The 19,216-nt window shown below is 60.8% G+C and overlaps 2 protein-coding genes and 1 long non-coding RNA gene across 3 annotated transcripts; 2 read left to right on the top strand and 1 right to left on the bottom strand.

Moving 5' to 3' along the window:
- Positions 1-397: 397 nt before the first annotated feature.
- Positions 398-6,281, bottom strand: LOC121075090. Its single transcript, XR_005822711.1, has 3 exons — positions 6,085-6,281; positions 948-1,003; positions 398-849 (listed from the first exon to the last, which is right to left on the bottom strand). It is a non-coding gene; the product is annotated as an uncharacterized LOC121075090 (long non-coding RNA).
- Positions 6,282-8,504: 2,223 nt separating this feature from the next.
- LOC121074790 lies at positions 8,505-13,198 on the top strand. The gene is made up of 3 exons (XM_040567312.1): positions 8,505-8,621; positions 10,968-11,709; positions 12,364-13,198. Exons 1-3 carry the CDS (start codon positions 8,505-8,507, stop codon positions 12,573-12,575), a joined length of 1,071 nt encoding a protein of 356 aa, XP_040423246.1. The 3' UTR covers positions 12,576-13,198.
- A 507-nt stretch (positions 13,199-13,705) lies between these two features.
- On the top strand, positions 13,706-15,431 carry LOC121075089. Its single transcript, XM_040567985.1, has 2 exons — positions 13,706-14,241; positions 14,754-15,431. The coding sequence occupies exons 1-2, from the start codon at positions 13,718-13,720 to the stop codon at positions 15,133-15,135; spliced, it is 906 nt and encodes a 301-aa protein (XP_040423919.1). The 5' UTR covers positions 13,706-13,717; the 3' UTR covers positions 15,136-15,431.
- Positions 15,432-19,216: the final 3,785 nt, after the last annotated feature.

Raw genomic sequence — 19,216 nt, 5'->3', positions numbered from 1 at the left:
CTGGGGCAGAAGAACGGGGAATCCCCTGCCTTGAAAACCAGCAGGCAGACCCAAACCCCAAGCCATTTTCCTGTTTGTTTGGTTTGTTTTCTTCTTAAAAAAAAAAATTAAAAACAGGGAGGGTGCCCGCTCCCTGCTCGGCTTTGTCACCCCAAAGCCCTGCTTGGTGCCCACTGCTCCGTGTCCCCCCCAGGCCCTCTGCAGCCCCCCAGGTGACCTGAGCGCGGGGTGGCAGTGCATGCTGCTCTCGGGGAAGGCATTAACCAATTTGCTGCTAATCGCCTTATCGGCAGCAAAGCCAAGCAGCTGCTGGCACAGCGCAGGGCAGCGGCTGGCCAAAGCAAACACCACCCGGCGCCCTAGGACACGGAGCACTTCAGAGGCAGCTGTGCCTGCTCTCGGCTTTCCAGGTCGCTGGTTTCCAACCGTAGCCGTCCAGTTTGCCTCTAGAAAGAAGGACGAGCACTGTGGTGCCAAGGGGGGGGGGGGGGGGCGGGCAGAAGAGAAGCACAGGGCAAGCACAGGGCAGGGAGGGATGCAGCGAGGAGAGGGATGCTGTGGCTAAGGAGGGCTGCTGCATTGGCCCAAACCTGGGCCCACGCCGTGCCTGGGTGACCTTGAGCTCCTGCTATGGTGAACCAACAAAAAAATGGGGTCCAGGCTTGCCCAGCATCTGCTCTCCTCCACAGGGACATCACACACAGGTGCTGAAGGACTGGGCTGGCTGCATGGTGCAGGCGGGCTGGCAGTGTGGCAGAGAGCTGGTGCTGCGGAGAGGGGCTGTGCATCCTTCCTGCCATCTCCTCCAGCCTCCTTTCCCAGCCAGCTCCAGGCACGGGGACAGCCCTCCTGGGGGGAAGGGATTAAGCAGAGAGAGCAATGTCACTAAAACACGGTTCCCCTCAATTACTCGCCCGCCCTCAGGGGAAGCATCGTGCCTTACTCACTTAGCGCGCTGTACGCTTGCAGATTTTTCAGCCCGGCTCAGCTGCTCTGACCTTCCCTGTAAGAAAAAGCAAGGCAAACGGGGTGAGAGCATGCACCCAGGGCAATAGCATCAGCATGTCACATTGCCCCATGGCAATTGGCCGTGCACACGGTGGCGAGACCTGACCCAGGGCTGCACAAGCTGTCCTGGATGGGTTTGAGCAGCTCCAGCAGCCTCCAGCATCCTCCGCCCCGCACCTCCTCCCTGCTCCCACCACCCCACAGCCCCTAGGATTTCCCTGCTTACTCCTCCAGGACAGGATCCGACCTCGCTGCCTGCCCTCGGCCCCAGGATGCCTGCAGAAGTGGCTGGAGCTCGGGGTGGCAGGACAGGCAGTCGGAGAGGGATTTGGGGCAGTGGCAGCTTACCTGCTTGGCCGTGGTTTGTGTGTGGCCAGCGGGGGGCTGGGAATTGCCTTTGGAGGAGGGAGGGCTTGCTGGTGTGCTTAAAAATAACCCGCTTGCTTGTCAAGGTTATAAACAGGGAGAGAACAAATTGCCTTCCGAGTTGATTAAACCGCTCGGTGTAGCTGTGCACGCGGCGCTCTCCCGTATGACTGGGACGAGCTGGAGTCTATCGCATTAATTTGCGCTCTGCAGTTCCTGTGCTAATAAGGCCTTGATGAGCTGCCTCCTCTTACCCTTAATGCTGGCTCCGCCAAGCTCTGCTTGGCTGGCCCCGAGGCCTTCAGGGCTTTTTGTCTATTAGAAATGTTGTGAGGGTTTTTTTATTGTTGTGTTTGTTGTTTTTTTTTCACCATTGTGTTGCTTTCAAGCAATGCCGTGTGCTGCGCTGCCCCAGTGCCGCCAGACCAAATCTCCAGGTTTCATGGAGTTCCTTCCCCCCAATTTTTTTTCCCCATAAAAACAGGTGTGGGAAGCAAAACCCACCTCTGGCAAGAACTGCTCCCGGGCATGAGTCTCCATCCATCCTCGGTGCTGGGCCGCAGCGCTCAGCATCTCCCTACGAGGCTGAGCCACGACGGAGTCTCCGTGCTTAAAAGAGGTTTCCAAATATAGGCAGCCCCTCTCCTCCCCTGCCCTCCCCCTCCAACTTTCTGGGAAAATCCCTTTCTGCCTAAAATTATCCAGATGTGCTTTACAGCTCGAGGGGAGTTTGTGGGAAAAATATGAGGTTAGTTGGATGAGACATTTCCTGAAATGTGGGGCTACGAGCTGGTTCCATTTTGCAGCAGCCCCACACCGCTCACGCACCCGGCGCTGCGAGAGCTTGGCGTAGATAGTCCAGATCAGTTTTATCCTTTAATGAGAACTGGGGAGCGAGGGATTTTTTTTATTTTTATTGTTAATTCATACATTGTGTTTGGGAAAGGAAGAAAAGGATTTGCTAACCAGCACGCTGCGACCCGTGGCCCCGCGGGCATCCTGAGGAGCTGGCACAGCCCGGGCTCCACGTGGCCACATGCACCCTTGGGAACCAAACCTGGGGCCGAGCGGTGCAAAGTACCCCCGATCTCACCCGGGAGCATCGTGGCCCAACGGACTGAGCCCTGGGTAGCCTCCAAGCCATTAATTAATATTTAGTGGCGACGAACCAGTGGTTGGTGCAGCATTCTGGGTAGAGGCTTCATGTAAATTGTAGCAATTTGCTGGCTCTGCCACTCTAAATCCCGTCTAATTATACCGAGGGTAGCATCTGACATTAATTTGTTACAGTATTTGTGTACTGAGCGCTAGACATTTTGGGGACGAATTTAAGAGCAGCCTTCAGATCTTTGCCCTTGCAATCCGCTGTGAGTCGCAAACGACAGAATTTAGCCGTCTGGTTACCTGACTACGTTGGGAAATCAGTGATTTTGAGGTCCTAAATACTATTATTTTTATCCGCAATCGTTTCACAGCTGCAGAATTAGAGGCTGCACTCAGGCGACTTCGGGAAAAAAAAAAAAAAAAAAGGCAAAATTAGCCCTCTTTGCTCCTAGCTGCCCTTTTCAGCCTCTGATCTGTAAAATAAGACTGACAGCAACTTCCAGACCCTGGCAGCAAGGCACAGCCCGGGCCACGTGCCCACAGAGCGCTGGGGCGGGGAGGATGCCCAGGACCAGGCTGAGGACGGGCCGAGCAGTGCCAGGTGTTCAGCCAGAGCTCTTTGAGGATATTACTGCTCTGCTAGATAAGAGAAATTCGAGGGATGCGCTATACTTAGAGTTTCAAAACACTCTCGGCATCATTGCAGATCAAAGAGGAACGGTGCAGGCAGGATCCCGGAATAGAAGGCAAAAGAGGGAAAAGATTTGGAATTTACTGGGGAAAAAAAAATAACGCTGATACCAACGGCACGGTGCTGACGGACTAAAAATAGCAAAGAAGGTATTAGCAGCGGATGCGAGCTCACGCTGGCGCTCAGCTCCATGCCGGGTTTGGGGAGCAACCACCAGCAAGGCGGGGAGATGCCCGAGGGATCGCTGCATAGGGACGGGGCCTCTGCTGCCCCAGGCGAGCCCCAGCAGCAAGGGGCAGCCACCAGCGGGTTTTAGGGCATGCCCTGTGCCAGCCGTGCCCCCGAGCAGACCGTCCTGCCCCTGTGCACCATGGCAGGCTGTCCGTGTCCCATGGGCAGCTGTTTCCCATCCCATAAAGCAGAACATTGCTGCTCTGGCAGGATCCTATGCCAGCTGCCAGCAGCATCAGGGGCTCTGTGTGACCCCTCCAGCCTACTGTCCCCAGGGCAGCCTTGTACTTGTGGTGTCAGGGACAGATTTGCCCCTTGCCACCCAGGCCAGCAGTCTGGCAGTGCCAGAGGCACCCAAAATGCAGCCCCCTCTCCAAATCAGGGTGAACCAGGCAGGGCTGGGGCAGCCCCTGTGGGACATCAGCCCCAGCTGGGTGATGCTGGGGCAGAGACCAGAGCCACACCAGCAACCACCTGCAAGTGATTGGGGGCTGGGGGCCCTTATAAGCAGCAGGAGAACTGCCCCCAGCTGGGTGCTTTGGCATTTTCCAGCCCTAAGGGATGACAGCTTATGTTTGGGGGTGCCAAGGAGCCGGCCTGGCCACGCGCCGCCTGGTTTCCTCCTTGGCTGTGCCAGACCCTTCCCCGCCAGCTGAGCTTGAGGTGAGGCATTAGTGCTGGTATCTCTGTTAATATTAGCATGAAGCAATAAAGGTAACCTGATTGCGGGAAGGCAGGGAGACCAGAGGGTTTGGAGCCATTCCGCAGCGCTGCTATTAGAGAGCTCCAAAGAGGAGTTATTAAATTACTGCAAGGTACTGCAGGCTTCTCCTAACGGGGAGACTCCGGCTTGGCTCAGAAACTTAAGCTCTGGCTTGTTCAGGTTAATTAAAAGACAGCTGGACGTCTTCCAGGGCCTCGCTTCTCCTTTCTGATGGCCGCCCCCTCCTCTCCAAGGCTGTGCTGTGCCGTGGCACCGGGCAGGGTGCGAGCCCTGCTGCGGGGTGCTCCAAGCGCCTCGGGCACCGGCACTAAGTGGGGGTGGCAGAGCAGGGCTCATCCATAGCCTTCTGTGCTGCTCACCATGAAGGCAGCTGCTCTGCCTCCACCCTGCTGTGCCATCACCCCGTTCCCCAGCAAATTCCTGGTCCCTTCATAGGGAAACTGGCCGCAAGCTTCAGCACAACTGAAGCTCTGGGTGAGCCACGGGGTGGGAGGGCAACTGGGGTCCTCTGCTCCTCCTCCTGCTGCTTTGGGCTTTCTGTGTTTCCCCACACCGTGCTCAGCTGCCCCTGCTGCTGTTTTGACTCCCCCCTTGGCCTCTGTGGGGATTTTTCGGCTGTTTTTTCGGCCACCCCTCGCCCTGCAGCGCATCACCTGCGAGGTGGCTGGGGTGCTGCAGGCAGGTGGCTGGGCTCTGCGCCTCCCATGCTGGCAGGGACTTGCAAAAGGGCTGGGGGCTGTGCTGACCTTCCTCCTCTTCTTCCTCCTCCCCGCATGGCTTGGCTTTCCCAGCTGCAGGGCAAGGAGAGGTTTACCCAGCAGCTCCTGCCCCCAAATCTCACCCTGACTTCAAAGAAAAGACCCCTCCTGGCCCACCCAGGAAACCCCCAGCCCCAAATTTCCACTCGGCAGGGGGGTGCCTGGGTTCAGGGTCAGCACCCGGGGGGATGGAGGGGTCTGTCCCATGTCTCGCTCTCAAGGGACGTGGCAGGTGAGGTGGGGTCCCTGGGACCACCGCATGCCACCGTCCCCATGCCTGCCCCAGCTGGGACTGGGGCTGGGCTGTCGGAGGCGCGGGCCCCACGTGTATAAATACCTCTCGCAGCTCTGTCAGTGACTCAACCCCCCGAAACGCTTTTTTGGACTCATTTTCCCAGAGAGAGTTTAATGGGGTTTGTCGTGCCAAAACCCCAAGCTATGCCTCACTTTCATCCCCTAATGCAAGCCATATATCAAGAGACACTAACGGAGCAGGGAGGGTTTCTGACAAGGGGATCCTGGGAACAATCAGCCAATACCCCCCCCTCCCCAGCCTCCCCCCTCCCCGTTTTATGCATTCCTGGTAATGTAAATAGAAAGGAGAGCGTTCGCAGCCCTCCTCGGACCCGTGCAGCCGAGGAGCCCGTCTGGGGACGGCGCCAGCAGCCTCGCAGGCAGTCTGCTCTCGGGGGCTTTGGCCGGTTCCTTTTGAAGTGTCTCGAGTGTCAGTGCCAGCGCTGGGTCCCTGGGGAGAGGGTCCCAAGGGCCACCCGTGCCCCAGAGCATCCCTGTTCCATGCCCATGGGGATGCGGGGATGGGGAGCAGCAGGTGAGGGGGGGCTGCGGCTCAGCTGGGATTGTCCCGGAGAGGCTTTGGGTGTGTTTAAATATCTGTGTTTGCTCGCCGTGCCTGGAAGCAAGGTGGGTTTTGGCTCTCCTGGAGGATGCAGGACATGTATGGCACCGTGTCACTTGGCAGGGGACCTGCAAGCCAGCCTGGGCTCAGGGTTTTGTGTCCATGAGCTTCACTCACTGTCCTGGGAGCAAACCAAGCCCTCCCCAGCCAGGGTGAGGGAGCCCCAGTGAGCACACCTGATCCTTCAAAGGGGGGGAAGCCAAAAAAACCTCCTTAGGGCTTCTTTCGGAAAGGCTCCCGAGCTTCAGCTCACCTCAGAGCAACGGGGAGGCTCCCTGAGGCTCACCTGCAGAAGGCCCCCAGTGGCTCTGCAGCTGGGACGGGGGATGTAGGGAGCCGAGGTGCCACCAGCGCCGGTCCTGAGGCCACATCTGGGAACATCTGGGTGTGGAGGAGGAGGTGCTGGCGGCCGCGATGCCGACGAGGCTCGTGCTCCGGGAGCGGGGCAGGTGCCGGCTGCGGTGTCCTCGGGGAAGTCCCAGGTGAGCAGGAGCCGCCCGCGCTTCCCCCAGCCCCGCCGTCCTCCCGGCTCCCTGGCTGCAGAACAGAACAGAACAAAACAAAACAAAACAACCCCCCCGGGGTAGGGTTTGGCTCCCCGAGCCAAGCGGCCCCCAGAAAAGGCTGTAGAGCAGGAGGGTGGGAGCAGCACCGGGGCTGTGCGCGCCCCCAAGAGAGCAGGGGTTGGGATGGGGGCGAGTGGGCTTGGGATGAGGATGAGTCCCGGTGGAGATGGGGATCCCCTGGGGATGCTCTGCTTGTCCCCAGCCCACCAGGTAGCAAGGAGGGAGCTGTGGGGTGATGGGGCTGCTCCCCTCCATTGCCCCTGCAAGTAGAGTCAGCTGTGGGATGCCCAGAGCGGGGAAGGGGCTTGCCCACCCTCAGGTTATCTCCCCTCCGCTCTCCTCTAGGTGTTGGTAATTTGGTAAAACACGAGGAGGAGGAGGGCTGCAGCCTCGCCAGCAGAGAGCTTCCTCGTGGCCGCAATTAAGGCACGTATGGAGTTGGGAACAGCACCAAACCGACGCGTGGCTGAGCCAAACCCACTGTGAGAAGTGTCACCCTGCTCCCACACAGGTGAGGGGTGTCCCCATGGGAGGAGGGGGGTCACTTTGTCCCCACCCTGCTCCTGATGGTTGTGTGAGCCTTGCCTTGTGGCTCCCTGGGCACTGTGCCATCGGGTGGCACTGCTCTGGGTGCCCACCGGAGGTCCTGCGAGGGGCAGGTGACACTGGGTGGCCCTGGGGGACCCCAGGGAGTGCACGGGGGGCTGAGGGCATCTGCAGGGGTTTTATTTGCTGGGACCAGCCCTCTGTGTCCCTGAGGTTTATGAGGCCGCCGATGCGGCTGCTTCCTTGTGGGCTGCAGCAATAAACCTTGCCGGAGGGTCAGAGGTGACCGTGAGTGCTCTTAAGCGGGCAAAAACGGTGGTCTGGGATGGAAACTGAACTTGTCGAGCCATAATCAGAACCAGCGGGGTTAAATTCCTACGGCTGAATGCCGAGGACTTAGCCTAAACATCTCCCCGGTGTTGCTTGGGCTGTCCCAAACAGGATCCGACCGCGTGTGGTTGTTTGGGCAAGGTCAGGGCTCGTGTGCCACGTGTCCCCTCTGCATGGACGGGCAGGGAAGCGGCACTGGGGCCGCTTGTTCTCTTCCATCTCGAAGCATATAGCTCTGGGTGAATGCCTCTGCACTGCCTGGGAAATCCAAAGCGACCCGCAGATGGACGCAGCCTTAACCAGCTCCCAGCTTCAGGTGTCTGCAAAGCACGAGGGTGAGGTTGATCCTGGAAACCTGAGCCCTGTAATTGTATTTTTATTTTTTTTTTTCTGCCTCAGTGATATCTGACGGGTTGGTTTGTTTGTTTGTGTGCGCGTTTGTAGTGCAGCTATCAAAGGAGGCCTCGGCGGCGATCTGCACAGCCTCTTAAAAAAAAAAAAAAAAAAGGGCCTGCCCTGGAGCCAGCATCAGCTCCTCCACGTCGAGCTGCTGCACGCCTGGTGTGTGCAGCCCGCCCGGTGGCGGATCCATGGCCCGTGCTACTGGGGATGGGGCAGGAGGCTCAGCCTCAGCCCTCCGAGCACCCACCTGGAAAATGCTCGGCCACCTCCTAGCGCTGCCAGGGCATCCCAGTCTGGAGCAGACCCCCCGATGCCTTTCCTCGGTTGTGGAAACACCCCACAAGGACACTGGTGAGAGATGTGGAGGTGTGGCCATGCAGCCAAAGGTCCACGTGCTGCCCCCCCGGGCTGTCTTCTCCACGGACTGACCCCCCCCATAGCAAGGTGGGGAGCCCTCGGCAGCATCCACCAGGCGGAGCTGCCCCCACCCCAGCACCTGCCCCAGCATCGCCCAGCGTGGTCCCACCTCGCCAGGTCCCAATTTCCACCTCCTGTCTGCAGGAGCAGCGTCGGTGCTCGCTGTGGTGAGAGGTTATCACGGGGCCAAGCCGGCGGCTGAGGGTTAGCATCGGCGTGGTTTATTACGCTCATTAATGATGTGGAGAAGGCAGCGTGTTAGCAAAAAACGTGACATATTTAGGTTAGTTAAGGCTGGAGGACTCCGCCGCGGCAGGAATGGATTGCACAAAGATATATGACATTCACCATGGGCCCGTGCAAGATGATGCATTTGGATAGACTAATCAAGATAATTCACATATATTGTCCTAAATTAATTATAGCCGCTAAGTACAAGCCCAACATGTCAATGCGGACAGCTCAATTAAGAGCTCTTATTCAATATATGCTGATGGTCAAAAGAGCAAAGAAAAGATTACAATGGGCAGAGAGCATGGAGCGAGGCGGTGGGAACGTTGCGGTACTGCTGCGTAAAGCAGCACAGCTCCGGCGGCGGAGGGGAGGGCGAGGATGGGCACAGGGCAGCGTGGTCAGAGGACAAAAAGTCACAAATAGGGACCTGCTTCTGCCCTGCCTTTCTGATAGGCTCTTAAAAATGGGAGAGAGGGAGCAGTTGTTAAAATACCAAGGTACAGGGGGAAAGAACAAGGCTATCTTAAAAAGCAAGCACTGTGCGGGGCTGTAGCACCGGAGCTGGTGGGGATGCGTGCACCAGGGGAGGAGGTGGAAAAGAGGATGGGGATGTGCCTCAAGGGTGTGGGAAACAGGGAGAATGCTCAGGAAGGAGCTGCAGGAATTCAGGAAACCGCCCCGAGGGGCTCCGGAGCCTCCCTTGAGTTGGGGTCTCGTTCTCGGGGGCACCCTGACACCGGGTGCCTTGTGGCCAGGTGCCACGTCTCGCTCCGAGCCCAGGAGCTGTTTTGGGAAATCCTCGGGCTGATTTCCTTCCTCCAAGAACGCGGCCAGCATCATGCAATCTGTTTTCATTCCTATTTCATGAGATGTGAATAATTGATGAGAAACACAATGCAGGGGGGAGAAAATGAATACATATCTGTGTATACACACGCGCACGCATATGTGGTGTTAGAGAGAACTGAGGCTCAGATGTAGGGAGAGCGCTGCCCTACGGTGGCACTGGGCAGGGGCACGGGGTCACCTGTGGCAGGAAAGGTGGATGGAGGGGCTTGGGGGCTGTAGGTGCTGGGATGGGGGTGCTCGCCCCTATGGAGGGGAGGGCACAAGCAGGCTGCCCTGAGGGACCCCAGCATGGGGTACCTGCACCCGCCAGGTCGGGCAGGAGCACCCATGGGTGCGGCAGAGGTTGGCCCAGCACATCCTGCCTGCCAGCCGCAGGGTCAGCGGCTCTGGGTTCCCAGGTCTGATTTATCACCTTGCCTTTTTTTTTTTTTTTTTTTTATAAATGGGTCATTTCCCATCCCAATCCCACAGACAATTGCAGAAGGCCCTGGCACCGCGCCACGAGCTCCTTTCAACTTCATAGCGAGTTCATCAAAGGCCCGAGACGCCATTTCCCCAAATAGTAAAAGTGTCAGAGAGACGGGCGTGTTGGGAAGCCGCCGTGACAGCCAAGTGCTTAATTAGCGGTAATGCAGGGTTTACAGCCCCCCTCGCTGCCTCTTCCCCCTCCCCTCATTTCTGGGAAGGGCACGAGGGGTGAGGCAGGTCCCGCTGCTGCTCGGTGACCCGTGACGTCCCATGGCAATGCGGTGCTGGCGGTGGGGATGGGGACGTCCTGTGCTGGCTGCTGCAGGAAGCCCAGCAGAGGTTTCCCTGTGTGGCAGCATCTTCGTCCCCACGTCCTGCTCGTGCCCCAGCACCCAGGGGTGCCCCTACAACCGCAGCACCCTCTGGTCCCTGGGTGATGGACCCGAGGCTGGGGATGTGCTGGAAAGTGCGGGGTCAGCAACAGAAATGCCACAATTCCCATGGCTTTCTCTGTGCAGAGATCTCGTGACTCTCCAGGATGCCCCGTGGTGGGGAGCCAGGCCTGCTCGGGGGGCTCTACACCTACGTACCACTGTCATTTCCCCTCTCTTTCTTTGTCTCTCTGCGCTAATCCTCTCCTTTTCCCACAGAAATCACACTTCCCTGCCAGGCACGCTCACCGCCTGTCTCTGGGCTATTTTTGCCGCATCCTTTTGGAGGCACAGCAGCCAGAACCGAGCACGGCGACTTCAGCATTCAAAGGCAGACCGTAAGCTTTAATGGAGCTGGTGGCATTACAATATTTGCACTCGCCTTCCCCACCGCTTTCCTAATATAGCCCGACACCGGCCGGGATTTTCAACTGTGGCGGCGCGCGGAGCAGCTCCCTGCTGTCCTGTCACCCCTGACCTGGAAGGTGGGTACAATTTTCCATCAAAACTACTATGTCTGGCAAAGCCTGAAATTAAAAAATAATAATAGAGTGATTCAGAGGCTGTTGGCTCCCAGGGCAGCGAGGTGCCATGGGCAGCGTTCCCACCAGAGGTACCAGCGCGTTGGGCGGGCAGGTCTCGTGCTGCATGGGGGCACAGGCAGTGAGCTCTTCCATCACCTGGCCGGAAAAATACGATGTCCCACGCTAGGATGGAGTCGGTCCCAGCAGGAACACCGCCGTGCCCTGTTCTGCCACCTGGCAACCACCTCCTCACCCCTCCAGGGACGTGCACGCGAGAGACGGGAGCGGAGCGAGGCGATGCGCGGTGCCGTGGCACGGCTTGCCCTCGACGTTCTTCAACCCCTCGGGCACTGGAGCAGCGTGGAGCTGATAGAAAGCAGATAGCAAGCTGACTTTCATTAGGGAGCAGTCTCGCAGGAGCGCCGACTCCCACCACGGGGCCCCGCTCGCACCCAGCGGGCTGCGACGCCGGCGGCTGTGCCGCGCTCCCCAGGCAGGCACCGGGCGGCATTCCCCGGAACATCGCGCGGCACCTTCGTGGCGCTGGCCGCATCCTGCCAGGGACAGGGTGACAGCCGTGACAGACTGAGGTCCTGCACAGAGGTCAGTGCCACCTGGAGAAGCCCACAAGGGACCCGGTGCTGGTGGCTGAGTGTGCCGGGGCCGTCCCACCTGGCCGCAGCTCCGTGGCCTCCCGCTTCCTGCGCTCCCCCCACCACCCTCCTCGGCACGGCTGGGGCCTCGCAGCTACAACCAGGAAACTATAAAACTTTACAGAGTGCGGCTGGAGAGAAACAGGAATTGCTGCAGCAACTGCCAGAAGGGCCAGCGTTAGATTCACAAGATTTTCCAGGGCTTGGACTCGCCAGGAAGGGATTTATCCACCTAGGAGGAGCTGTAAAAACTAAAATTAAATTCTTCATCTCGGAGAGGGAGGGGGGAGAGGGAAGAAAATGCTTGACCTCCCTCCTGAATGCTCTGCTGGAGGCTAAGGGGCTGAGGGGGACATGGAGCATCCATGGCTACACCTGCGGCACCCTGGGGGTCCTGCCCCAAATCCTGCACGGGGGTGCTGTGTGTCCCGGACCCTCTGGTCCTTTGCCTTCTGGACGCCATCGGGGGGGGGAGCTCTGCGGGTGCCATGGTGAGTGTCCCCTCCCTGGTCCCTGGTCCCATTCTGCATGGGTCCATCCCACATGGTAACACCCTCACCAGCAGGCGAGGATGATGCTGGGCACAGAGTGGGAGTGACTTGGGACCCCCACGAGGGGCGAGCAGGGGCATTCCTCCAGCCACCCTCCAGGATCCAGTACCGCGGCCACCGGCTCTCAGCCTGGGGACATTTCAGGGCCCAGACCATGCAGACACCGGGTGCAGATGCAGGATGTGTGCCTCTGCCCGCCTGCCTTCCCTGATGCCTCTCCCTTGGTGGGCAGGCATGGGGCAGGCGCATCCTCCTGCGCCCCATCCCCTCCCTGTCCCGCCACGCTCCCACAGGAGCGGCAGCCAGGGCCACGGGGCGGTCACTCGGCCACGGGCTATGGAAGGAAAGCCTCCTGCATTCCTCACAGCTGCTTTTTTTTTTTTTTTTTTTTAACTCAATATAAAGGTGCAGGGAAGCGCAAAGAGCCAGCCCTGGTAGCTTTTGGTTTAGCAAAGGTGCTCGCTGCAGCCAGCGATGGGGATGGCTCCTGCAGTGGGAGAGGCAGGCAAGCACGTGGTGGAGGGAGCAACGCTGTGCCCGGCTCTTTTTAGGAATCTGGTGCTCACAAGGCTGATGTTGTTGGTCTCTCTGCAGCAAGCCCTGGCCCCAAAGCCTCCACTTGGGGAAGTGGCTGGGAGAAGCCGGGCTGCTGCTCCCGACGTGCGGAGGCAAAGATCAAACGGCGCTCGCTTGGCAACCTCACAGCCCTGTGCCAGAGGACAGGGGGGTGTCCGGTGCTCGTCTTCCAGGCTGGGGAACCAAACCGATGTGCTGTGTGCTGGGAAGCCCGCATCCAACAAGTTTAGGTGCAGAACCACCTTGTCCGAGAGCCCGGCCGCTCCATGCGGACACCCCGGTGCCGCGCTGCTGGCCGTCCCTCCCCAGGACCAGCACACTGGATTTGATTTGCATCATTTTCCTTTTATCTGAGTTTTTTTTTTCCCCCCACTGCCTGCCACAGATTTTACACTGAACGCATCAGAGCACTGCTGTGAAAGTATGTATGGGGAGCGCTCTTTTGTCGCTTATTCTGGTTTTCTTTCTTTTTTTTTTTTTTTTTTTTTTTTGCCCATTACTGCCAGTGCAGGCTCTTAAAATAACTAGCTACTTTAACCCGCGTCCCTTTGTTCCCTGCCCGAGCACGGCTGGGTGCCATCTTGCGAGGGAGGGAGGTGAAGTGTCAGGGCCCTGCGGAGAGCTTGAAAGCAGCTTTGTGGTGGCGGGGACAGGGTGCTGCGCCCCGAGCCCCTCCGTCCCCTGGTGCGCCTGGCAGCGTGGGAGCTCCCCGATCCCTCTGGCCCAGGCTGTGGGTTTCCCTGGGGGAGAATTGGGGTGGAGGCCACGTGGCTGCCTTGACCCCAGTGTGGGAAAGGGCAATGGCAAAGCAGGTCAGGGGCTGGATCAGGCCCCATGGGGAAGCGATGGCAAAGCCTGGGCTTAGCCCTGCCCAGCCAAGTGCTGGGGCAGCAGACAAACCCATCAGGGTAGGCTCCCCGGCACCTCTCCAAGCAATGTGGGGAGCCCGGTCCCTGCATCCTCGCAGGGCCCCCGGGGAGGCAGCAGCTGGGGGATCCCTTCGGCCAGAGGGGGACCGGGGTGCGCCCGGCGGGGCGCTGCCAGCGGGCTGGGCTCCACCGCCAGCAGGGCGCTGGGGCTGGGCTGGAGCCCGGCTTGGAAGCGTTAAGTCGGAGGCTCGCGCTGTGCCTGGGCACGTCCTGGCTTTGTTTATTCCTTCGGCTTATTATTTTGTTCAACTATTTATTCCTGGCTGCCTTTTTCTCACGGTTGCTGTGTTTATTTAGCGCAGCTCGCCTGGAGCCCTCCGGCTTCTCGCGCTGCTGCTGCCGATGCTGAGCGCAGCCGCAACCCCGGTGCAGCAAGTGCAGCCCCGGGAGCCCCGCGCTGAGGTTTCCCCGAACAGTGAGTCTGCACTGCACGCAGGGGCGAGATGTTTTATCAAGGGGACAGCGGGCAGCGGGGCAGCAGCATGCAGGGCAGGGGTTGTGCTCAGTGCCATCAACGCAAGGTGTGCCTGCCCACCGCCACGACCTGCGGGGCCAGGGAGGCTGCACGGAGCGGAGAAACCCTGGGCAGAAAGGAGACAAGTTTGGGAAGTGGCCCACAAAGTGATGCCACCACCCTGCCACGGGTGATGCTGCCAGGGGACGCCATCCCCATCAGCCCCCCGAGCCGCTGGGTGGTCACGGAGCCCGTCCCCCCGTGGCACCAAGGAGCAGGGAGGTGCCTGCACGCCCACAGCCCTCGGCCTGGCCCTGGCTCGCCCCGGTGGTCCCAGGCCCCGCAGAGCATCCCTCTGCCGTGGCAGCCCCTGGGGACCCGAAAAGCCGGGTCCTCTCGCGCTGAGGCTGCCGCTGGGGGCCGGGGAGCCATGGCAACCCGGCGAGGATGGGGGTTGCCATGGCGACGGGAGGCGCAGCATCCGGAGCGGCTTTTGGGCGAGGGATGCTCCAGGTGGGATGCGAGGCAGGGCCGGGGTACCCCCGGGGCTGGCGTGGGGAGGGAGGGGGGCGACGCCTTGGGTGTGGGGCCCAGAAAGCCCCCCCCCGCCCCATGGGCTGCCCCTGGCCCCGCATCACCTTGGGACCAGGGGGCCGAGGGGGTCCTGAGGCAGGTCTGGGGGGCTGCATGGGCGCCGCCGGCAGCAGGGAAGGGGCGAGGGGAGAGCAGGAGGAAAGCGACCTCCCAGCCGGGAGTGACATTTGCCGGACGCCGATGCCGCTTTTGATAAAGCGCGGGGGGCGTTCTGCTGCCCGCAGGCACCCACGTTTCGCACACCTCCCGGCAGCTGGGGCCGGGCCCCCACCCTGCAGCCTTCTCCTCCGGGTCCCCCGGTGCTGCCTTGGCAAAGCAGGAGCCACACGAGGCCTGGCGGCTCCTTTCCCTTTCATACCCAACGTGTGCAGAGCAGCAGGAAGGGGGCAAAGGGAACCAACACAATTTTTTTTTTTTTTTTTTTGCTGTAGCATTTGTCAGCATCCTGATACAGAAGTGGACAGCGTCGCCGGTAACACCGCCGCGTGCGCCCCATGGCTCTGCGCGGCCCCAGCACGCACCAACCCCGCTGGGTTTTCCCAAGGGCTCGTCCTCCGCACGACGATCAGCCCAGGAGCCAGGTTGGCAGCCACCCTTCCTCCCCGCGATGCTCCCAGCACCTCGCGGGCCGGGCCCTTTCCCCCGTGCAGGAAACGTGGCGGGGCTGCGCCGCCAGCGTGTGCCGGCAAAGCGGGCTCGCGAGCGCCCGCAGCAATTCCAGCCCCGGAGCTTGCGGCTGGGCTTCGCCTCCTAAGCCTGCTTCCAACTTTTTGCGCTGGGAGAAGCGATTTGTCTGCAAATGTATGTGGTTAAAATAAACGCCGAGAATTTTAATCCTGGGAATTTGGAAAGTAGGAGATTTAAAATAACAAAACCCTTTCATATGGCGCTTAATCCAAAATTAGATGGGATTTTAAGTTTTTTTACGGTGGTGGCTGATCGTTCCTCGGCCACCTCCTGCTTGCTGCGGGCTGGGGACTGCTTGGAGTGCCCGGGCGGGGGCTGCTGGGGACCGGCGGCTGGCCCCCGGTGCTGGGGGCGGTGAGGGAGAGCGAGTGCTCTTCTTTGTTGACGTGGAATGGATCTCCCACAGCTACTTAAGGTTTTAATTGCCCTGTGATTAAAGTTTTCATTACTAAGCAATTAGCACCTGAAATTTTAAGTGCTGAAGTGTTTAACTGCATCCTGAAGCTTGCCAGAGGTGCGGGGTGGTGGATGTGGGTGGGACGGGAGAGGGTTTTGAAGTGGGGATGGGGAGCGGCGGGAGACGGCCTCCTCGCTGGGCTGCCACCAGCAGTGCCGGCTGCCCCATCCCACCCCACTGCACCCCATCCCACCCCATAGCACCCCATCGTGTCCCATCCCATCCCATAGCACCCCATCCCGCCCCATCCATCCCGCGGGCAGCGCCGCTCGGCACAGGGAGGAGCGCCCGGAGGGGCGAGCGCCCAGGCGGCCTGGGAAGGAGACAGGCTGGAGCCGGCCCTGACCCGGCGGGAGACGCCGGCTGGGCGAGCTGGCACAGGGCGGCCCTCCCCACCCTGGGAACGGGGCCCCCCCGGGGTGTCGGGGGTGGCAGCGGGAACCCCGGGGCAGCCACACAGAGGTGCCACCTGCGATGGGAACAGCGCGGAGGGGACCCCAGTGCAGCTCGTGTCACCCCGCTGTGCGTCACCTGGCCCCAAAATGGGGATGATGCACCCAGCCCGGCTTCCCACAGCACCCCTGCTCCCAGTTACGGGGGGCTCAGGCAGGGTTTTCTCCCCACCACTGCCTCCCCTTCAAGCACGCGCTCGCTCCTGGCGGCCACGCTATCTCCTGGCGGTGCCCTCCCGGGGCTGGCCGCGTGGCGAGGAATGTACGCCCGTCTGTTTGTTTTAAAACTTCTGCCGGGCGCTTTTCATTTGGTGCCCCTTAGATCTTCTGAGAAAACAGGAATAATTGTTCCCTAATCGCCTTCTCCTTATTAACTCAGAGCTGAGGTTGCTCCATGCAAATGAAGCGAGTGCCGGCGGTTGGGCGCACCAGGGCAGGGTGTGCAGCTACAGCCCGCGTGCACCTCCAGGGCCTCATTCAGCCCACGCTGTGCCCACACCAGTAGGGACAGCAGGGACAGCGACACGGGCACGGGGATGACACGGGGCCGGCAGATGCCTGTGTTTCTCCACGCACCCATGGGTGCACCCCTGCTGGCGGTGACAGCGCGCCCGGCACACGGGGACCGCGGCAGCGCCGTCCTCGGCGCGGTGTCGTTGCATCACTCGGCCGGCTGGCACACCAGAGCCAGCCTCCACCAGCAAATTCCACGCAGCCACCACAGTTATTTCCTATTTTGCAGGCGGAGGAGCCCTGCCAGCGCTGCTCCCGAGGCCGGCACCCTCCGGCTGCGAAGCAGAGGCGGCGAGCGGGGACCCTCGGCTCGTCCAGCTGCCAGCCCCACTGCGGGCCAGGTCCCGAAATCTTCAGCCCCCACCCGGGACCACGACACCCTCCTGCACCCTGGTGAGAGGCCGCTCGGAGGCACCAGCCCCGTGGGAGCTCGTTAATTACAGCGGGGAGAGGGGATTACAGCCAGCATCCTCCCTGCGCCCGAGCTCCCCCCCGCTCCAGTTCCTTGTCCTTTTCTGAAATAAATTCCTTTAGGGCTGAAATTTGCCAGGCACGGCTTGGCTCCGAGGGGAATTCTCGGGGAAAGTTTAAGCAAAATTTGCTCAGCCATTTTTAAGTTATTCAAGTGTGAATAAGCAATTTCCCCGTGTGCTCCGTTCAGAAATTTCGTGCTCGGGTAACTCGGCCCTCTGAAATCGCGGAATAAACGAGGCTGCTGCGTCTCGCTGCGCGCGTTGGTGCCGACGGGGAGGATCTCCCAGGAGCAGCTTCATGGGGAGAGGCGAGTCGCCCCACGCCACGTCTGGGCCATCTTTAAGTTTCGTGGCACCTCCATCTGGCCCCTCGGTAGCCCCTCAGTGGCCCCTTGGCAGCCCCCCCTTCCCTGCCAACACAGCACCGCTCCCAGCGCACCAGGGAACGGTGCCGGCTTAGCCACTTCTCCCTCGCTCATCTCCTCGGGTGAAACCGTGTCCAAAGCAGCAACTTCTGCTTCTTGGCTCTAACTTTGCCATTTTCCTCTCTTTTTCACCTTAAGCGAGCCGCCTGGCTCTCCAGGGCACAGCCGGTCCCGTTGGGCCCCGTGCCCGGGATGTCGGGGTGCTGCAGCAGCCCCGGGACTCGCCGCCCTGCCGAGCCCCGTGGGGAAGTCAGCCCGAGTCCTGCAACCCCCGGGCAATGGTTAGCGGTCAGCCACCCCCAAATTGGCTGCAGCTCGGTCTCTGCACGTGGCCAGGGCTTGGGAAGCCAAATCCTTCTGCACCAAGGGAGGAGGAGGTGGTACGGACATGGGACATGCTCGGGGCTGTGCACAGAGCTGAGGCCGGCCGTGGCTGGCCCCGATAACCCCCCCCCTCCCCCCCCCAAGATCCCATTCCGTCCAGGAGCTTCGGGGAAGGTGGCCAGGAGCTGCAGAGGGTTTCTGGGGCAGGTTTCTGGGGCAGGGAGCGTCGCGGTGGGGCGGCAAGCAGCGAGGTGCTGCCTGCAGATGGTGCCGGGGGCTGCCCAGATGGCAGTGCCGCGGGGGCACGGCTGCCCCGGGGGGGGGGACGCACCCGGCTGCGTGCTGCCCTACAGCAGCCTGACAGAGCTCCCAGCCGCCCTGGGGACTGGCAGCACCAAAATGCCCCAAAATCAGGGACTTGAGCACTGCTGAGCATCCGAGGAGGGGACTTCCAGGTGGTGGAGGGGCTCCCTCCTGCCCTACGCAAGCAGCCCCAGCAGTGTTGGGGTGGCTGCTGCATATCCGAAGAGGTCCAGCCCCACACCCTTGTGGTCCCCCAACCCCAAGCAGCCCCTCGTGGTAAATTCTCCCTCTCTGCAATGCGGCATGGAGGGCCAGGACAGGTCGCAACCCCCACACAGGGCCCCAAAACCTCCCCATGGTAGTGGGGGGAGAGGGGAGGAGGATGGCCACAGGCCGGGGGGCTGTGGCCGTCTGCAGGGGAACCATTTCCCATGGGAGGTGGGGAAGGTGGAAAACGGGTGGAAAATGGGGGATCCATGCAGGGTCCTGTGTGTGTGTGTGTTGTCACCCTGGCCAGGACCCCAGCAGTGAGATGTGTCACCGCGGTGGGAGTCATGGTGTGATGGGGATGGGATGAGGTGGGGTCAGAAGGGACAGGAGAAGATTGTAGGGTGGAATGGGATGGGATGGGAAGCAATGGGATGAGTTGGGATGGGCTGTGCGGTTGGGATGGGGTGGGCTACATGGGATGGGGATGGGATGGGGATGGGATGGGATGGGATGGGATGGGATGGGATGGGATGGGATGGGATGGGATGGGGATGGGGATGGGATGGGGATGGGATGGGATGGGATGGGATGGGATGGGATGGGATGGGATGGGATGGGATGGGATGGGATGGGATGGGGATAGGATGGGATGGGGATAGGATGGGATGGGGATGGGGATGGGATGGGGATGGGATGGGAATAGGATGGGATGGGACGGGACGGATGGAGTACGTGGGCTGGGCTGGGCTGGGCTGGGATGGGATTGGATGGGATACATGGGATGGGATACATGGGATGCAGCAGCATGGGATGGCTGTGATGGGACAGGACCGTAGAGAGACGGACGGGATGGGATGGCGGTACAGGCCACCGGGGGTGCCTGGGGACCCGCAGTGCCGCCACCCCGCGCCCTGCCCCGCACTGGGGGGCGAGGGGCAGGGCCCCGCGTGCCGGGCGCGCGGCCCCTTTAAGAGCCCAGTTCCGCGCGCGACCGCTGGGTGGGGCGCGCTCCCCGCCCTGCACCTCCCGCGCCGGGGGGCGTGGCCACGG

This window comes from Cygnus olor, chromosome 9 (genome assembly GCF_009769625.2).
Source record: "Cygnus olor isolate bCygOlo1 chromosome 9, bCygOlo1.pri.v2, whole genome shotgun sequence".
NCBI lineage: Eukaryota > Metazoa > Chordata > Aves > Anseriformes > Anatidae > Cygnus > Cygnus olor.
The sequence above is the reverse complement of the archived record's forward strand: the minus strand, read 5'-3'. Positions and strand labels throughout refer to the sequence as shown.

What these genes read in the sequence shown, in the direction of transcription:
- LOC121074790 (XM_040567312.1), top strand. Translation starts at nt 8,505, where the DNA reads ATGTCAATGCGGACAGCTCAATTAAGAGCTCTTATTCAATATATGCTG. An exon ending in GAGGCGGTGGGAACGTTGCG is followed by an intron (nt 8,622 to 10,967) that starts GTACTGCTGCGT and finishes GACTTTCATTAG; the next exon opens with GGAGCAGTCTCGCAGGAGCG. An exon ending in GGAGCTCTGCGGGTGCCATG is followed by an intron (nt 11,710 to 12,363) that starts GTGAGTGTCCCC and finishes GTCTCTCTGCAG; the next exon opens with CAAGCCCTGGCCCCAAAGCC.
- LOC121075089 (XM_040567985.1), top strand. Translation starts at nt 13,718, where the DNA reads ATGTTTTATCAAGGGGACAGCGGGCAGCGGGGCAGCAGCATGCAGGGC. An exon ending in TTGGGCGAGGGATGCTCCAG is followed by an intron (nt 14,242 to 14,753) that starts GTGGGATGCGAG and finishes TTTTTGCTGTAG; the next exon opens with CATTTGTCAGCATCCTGATA.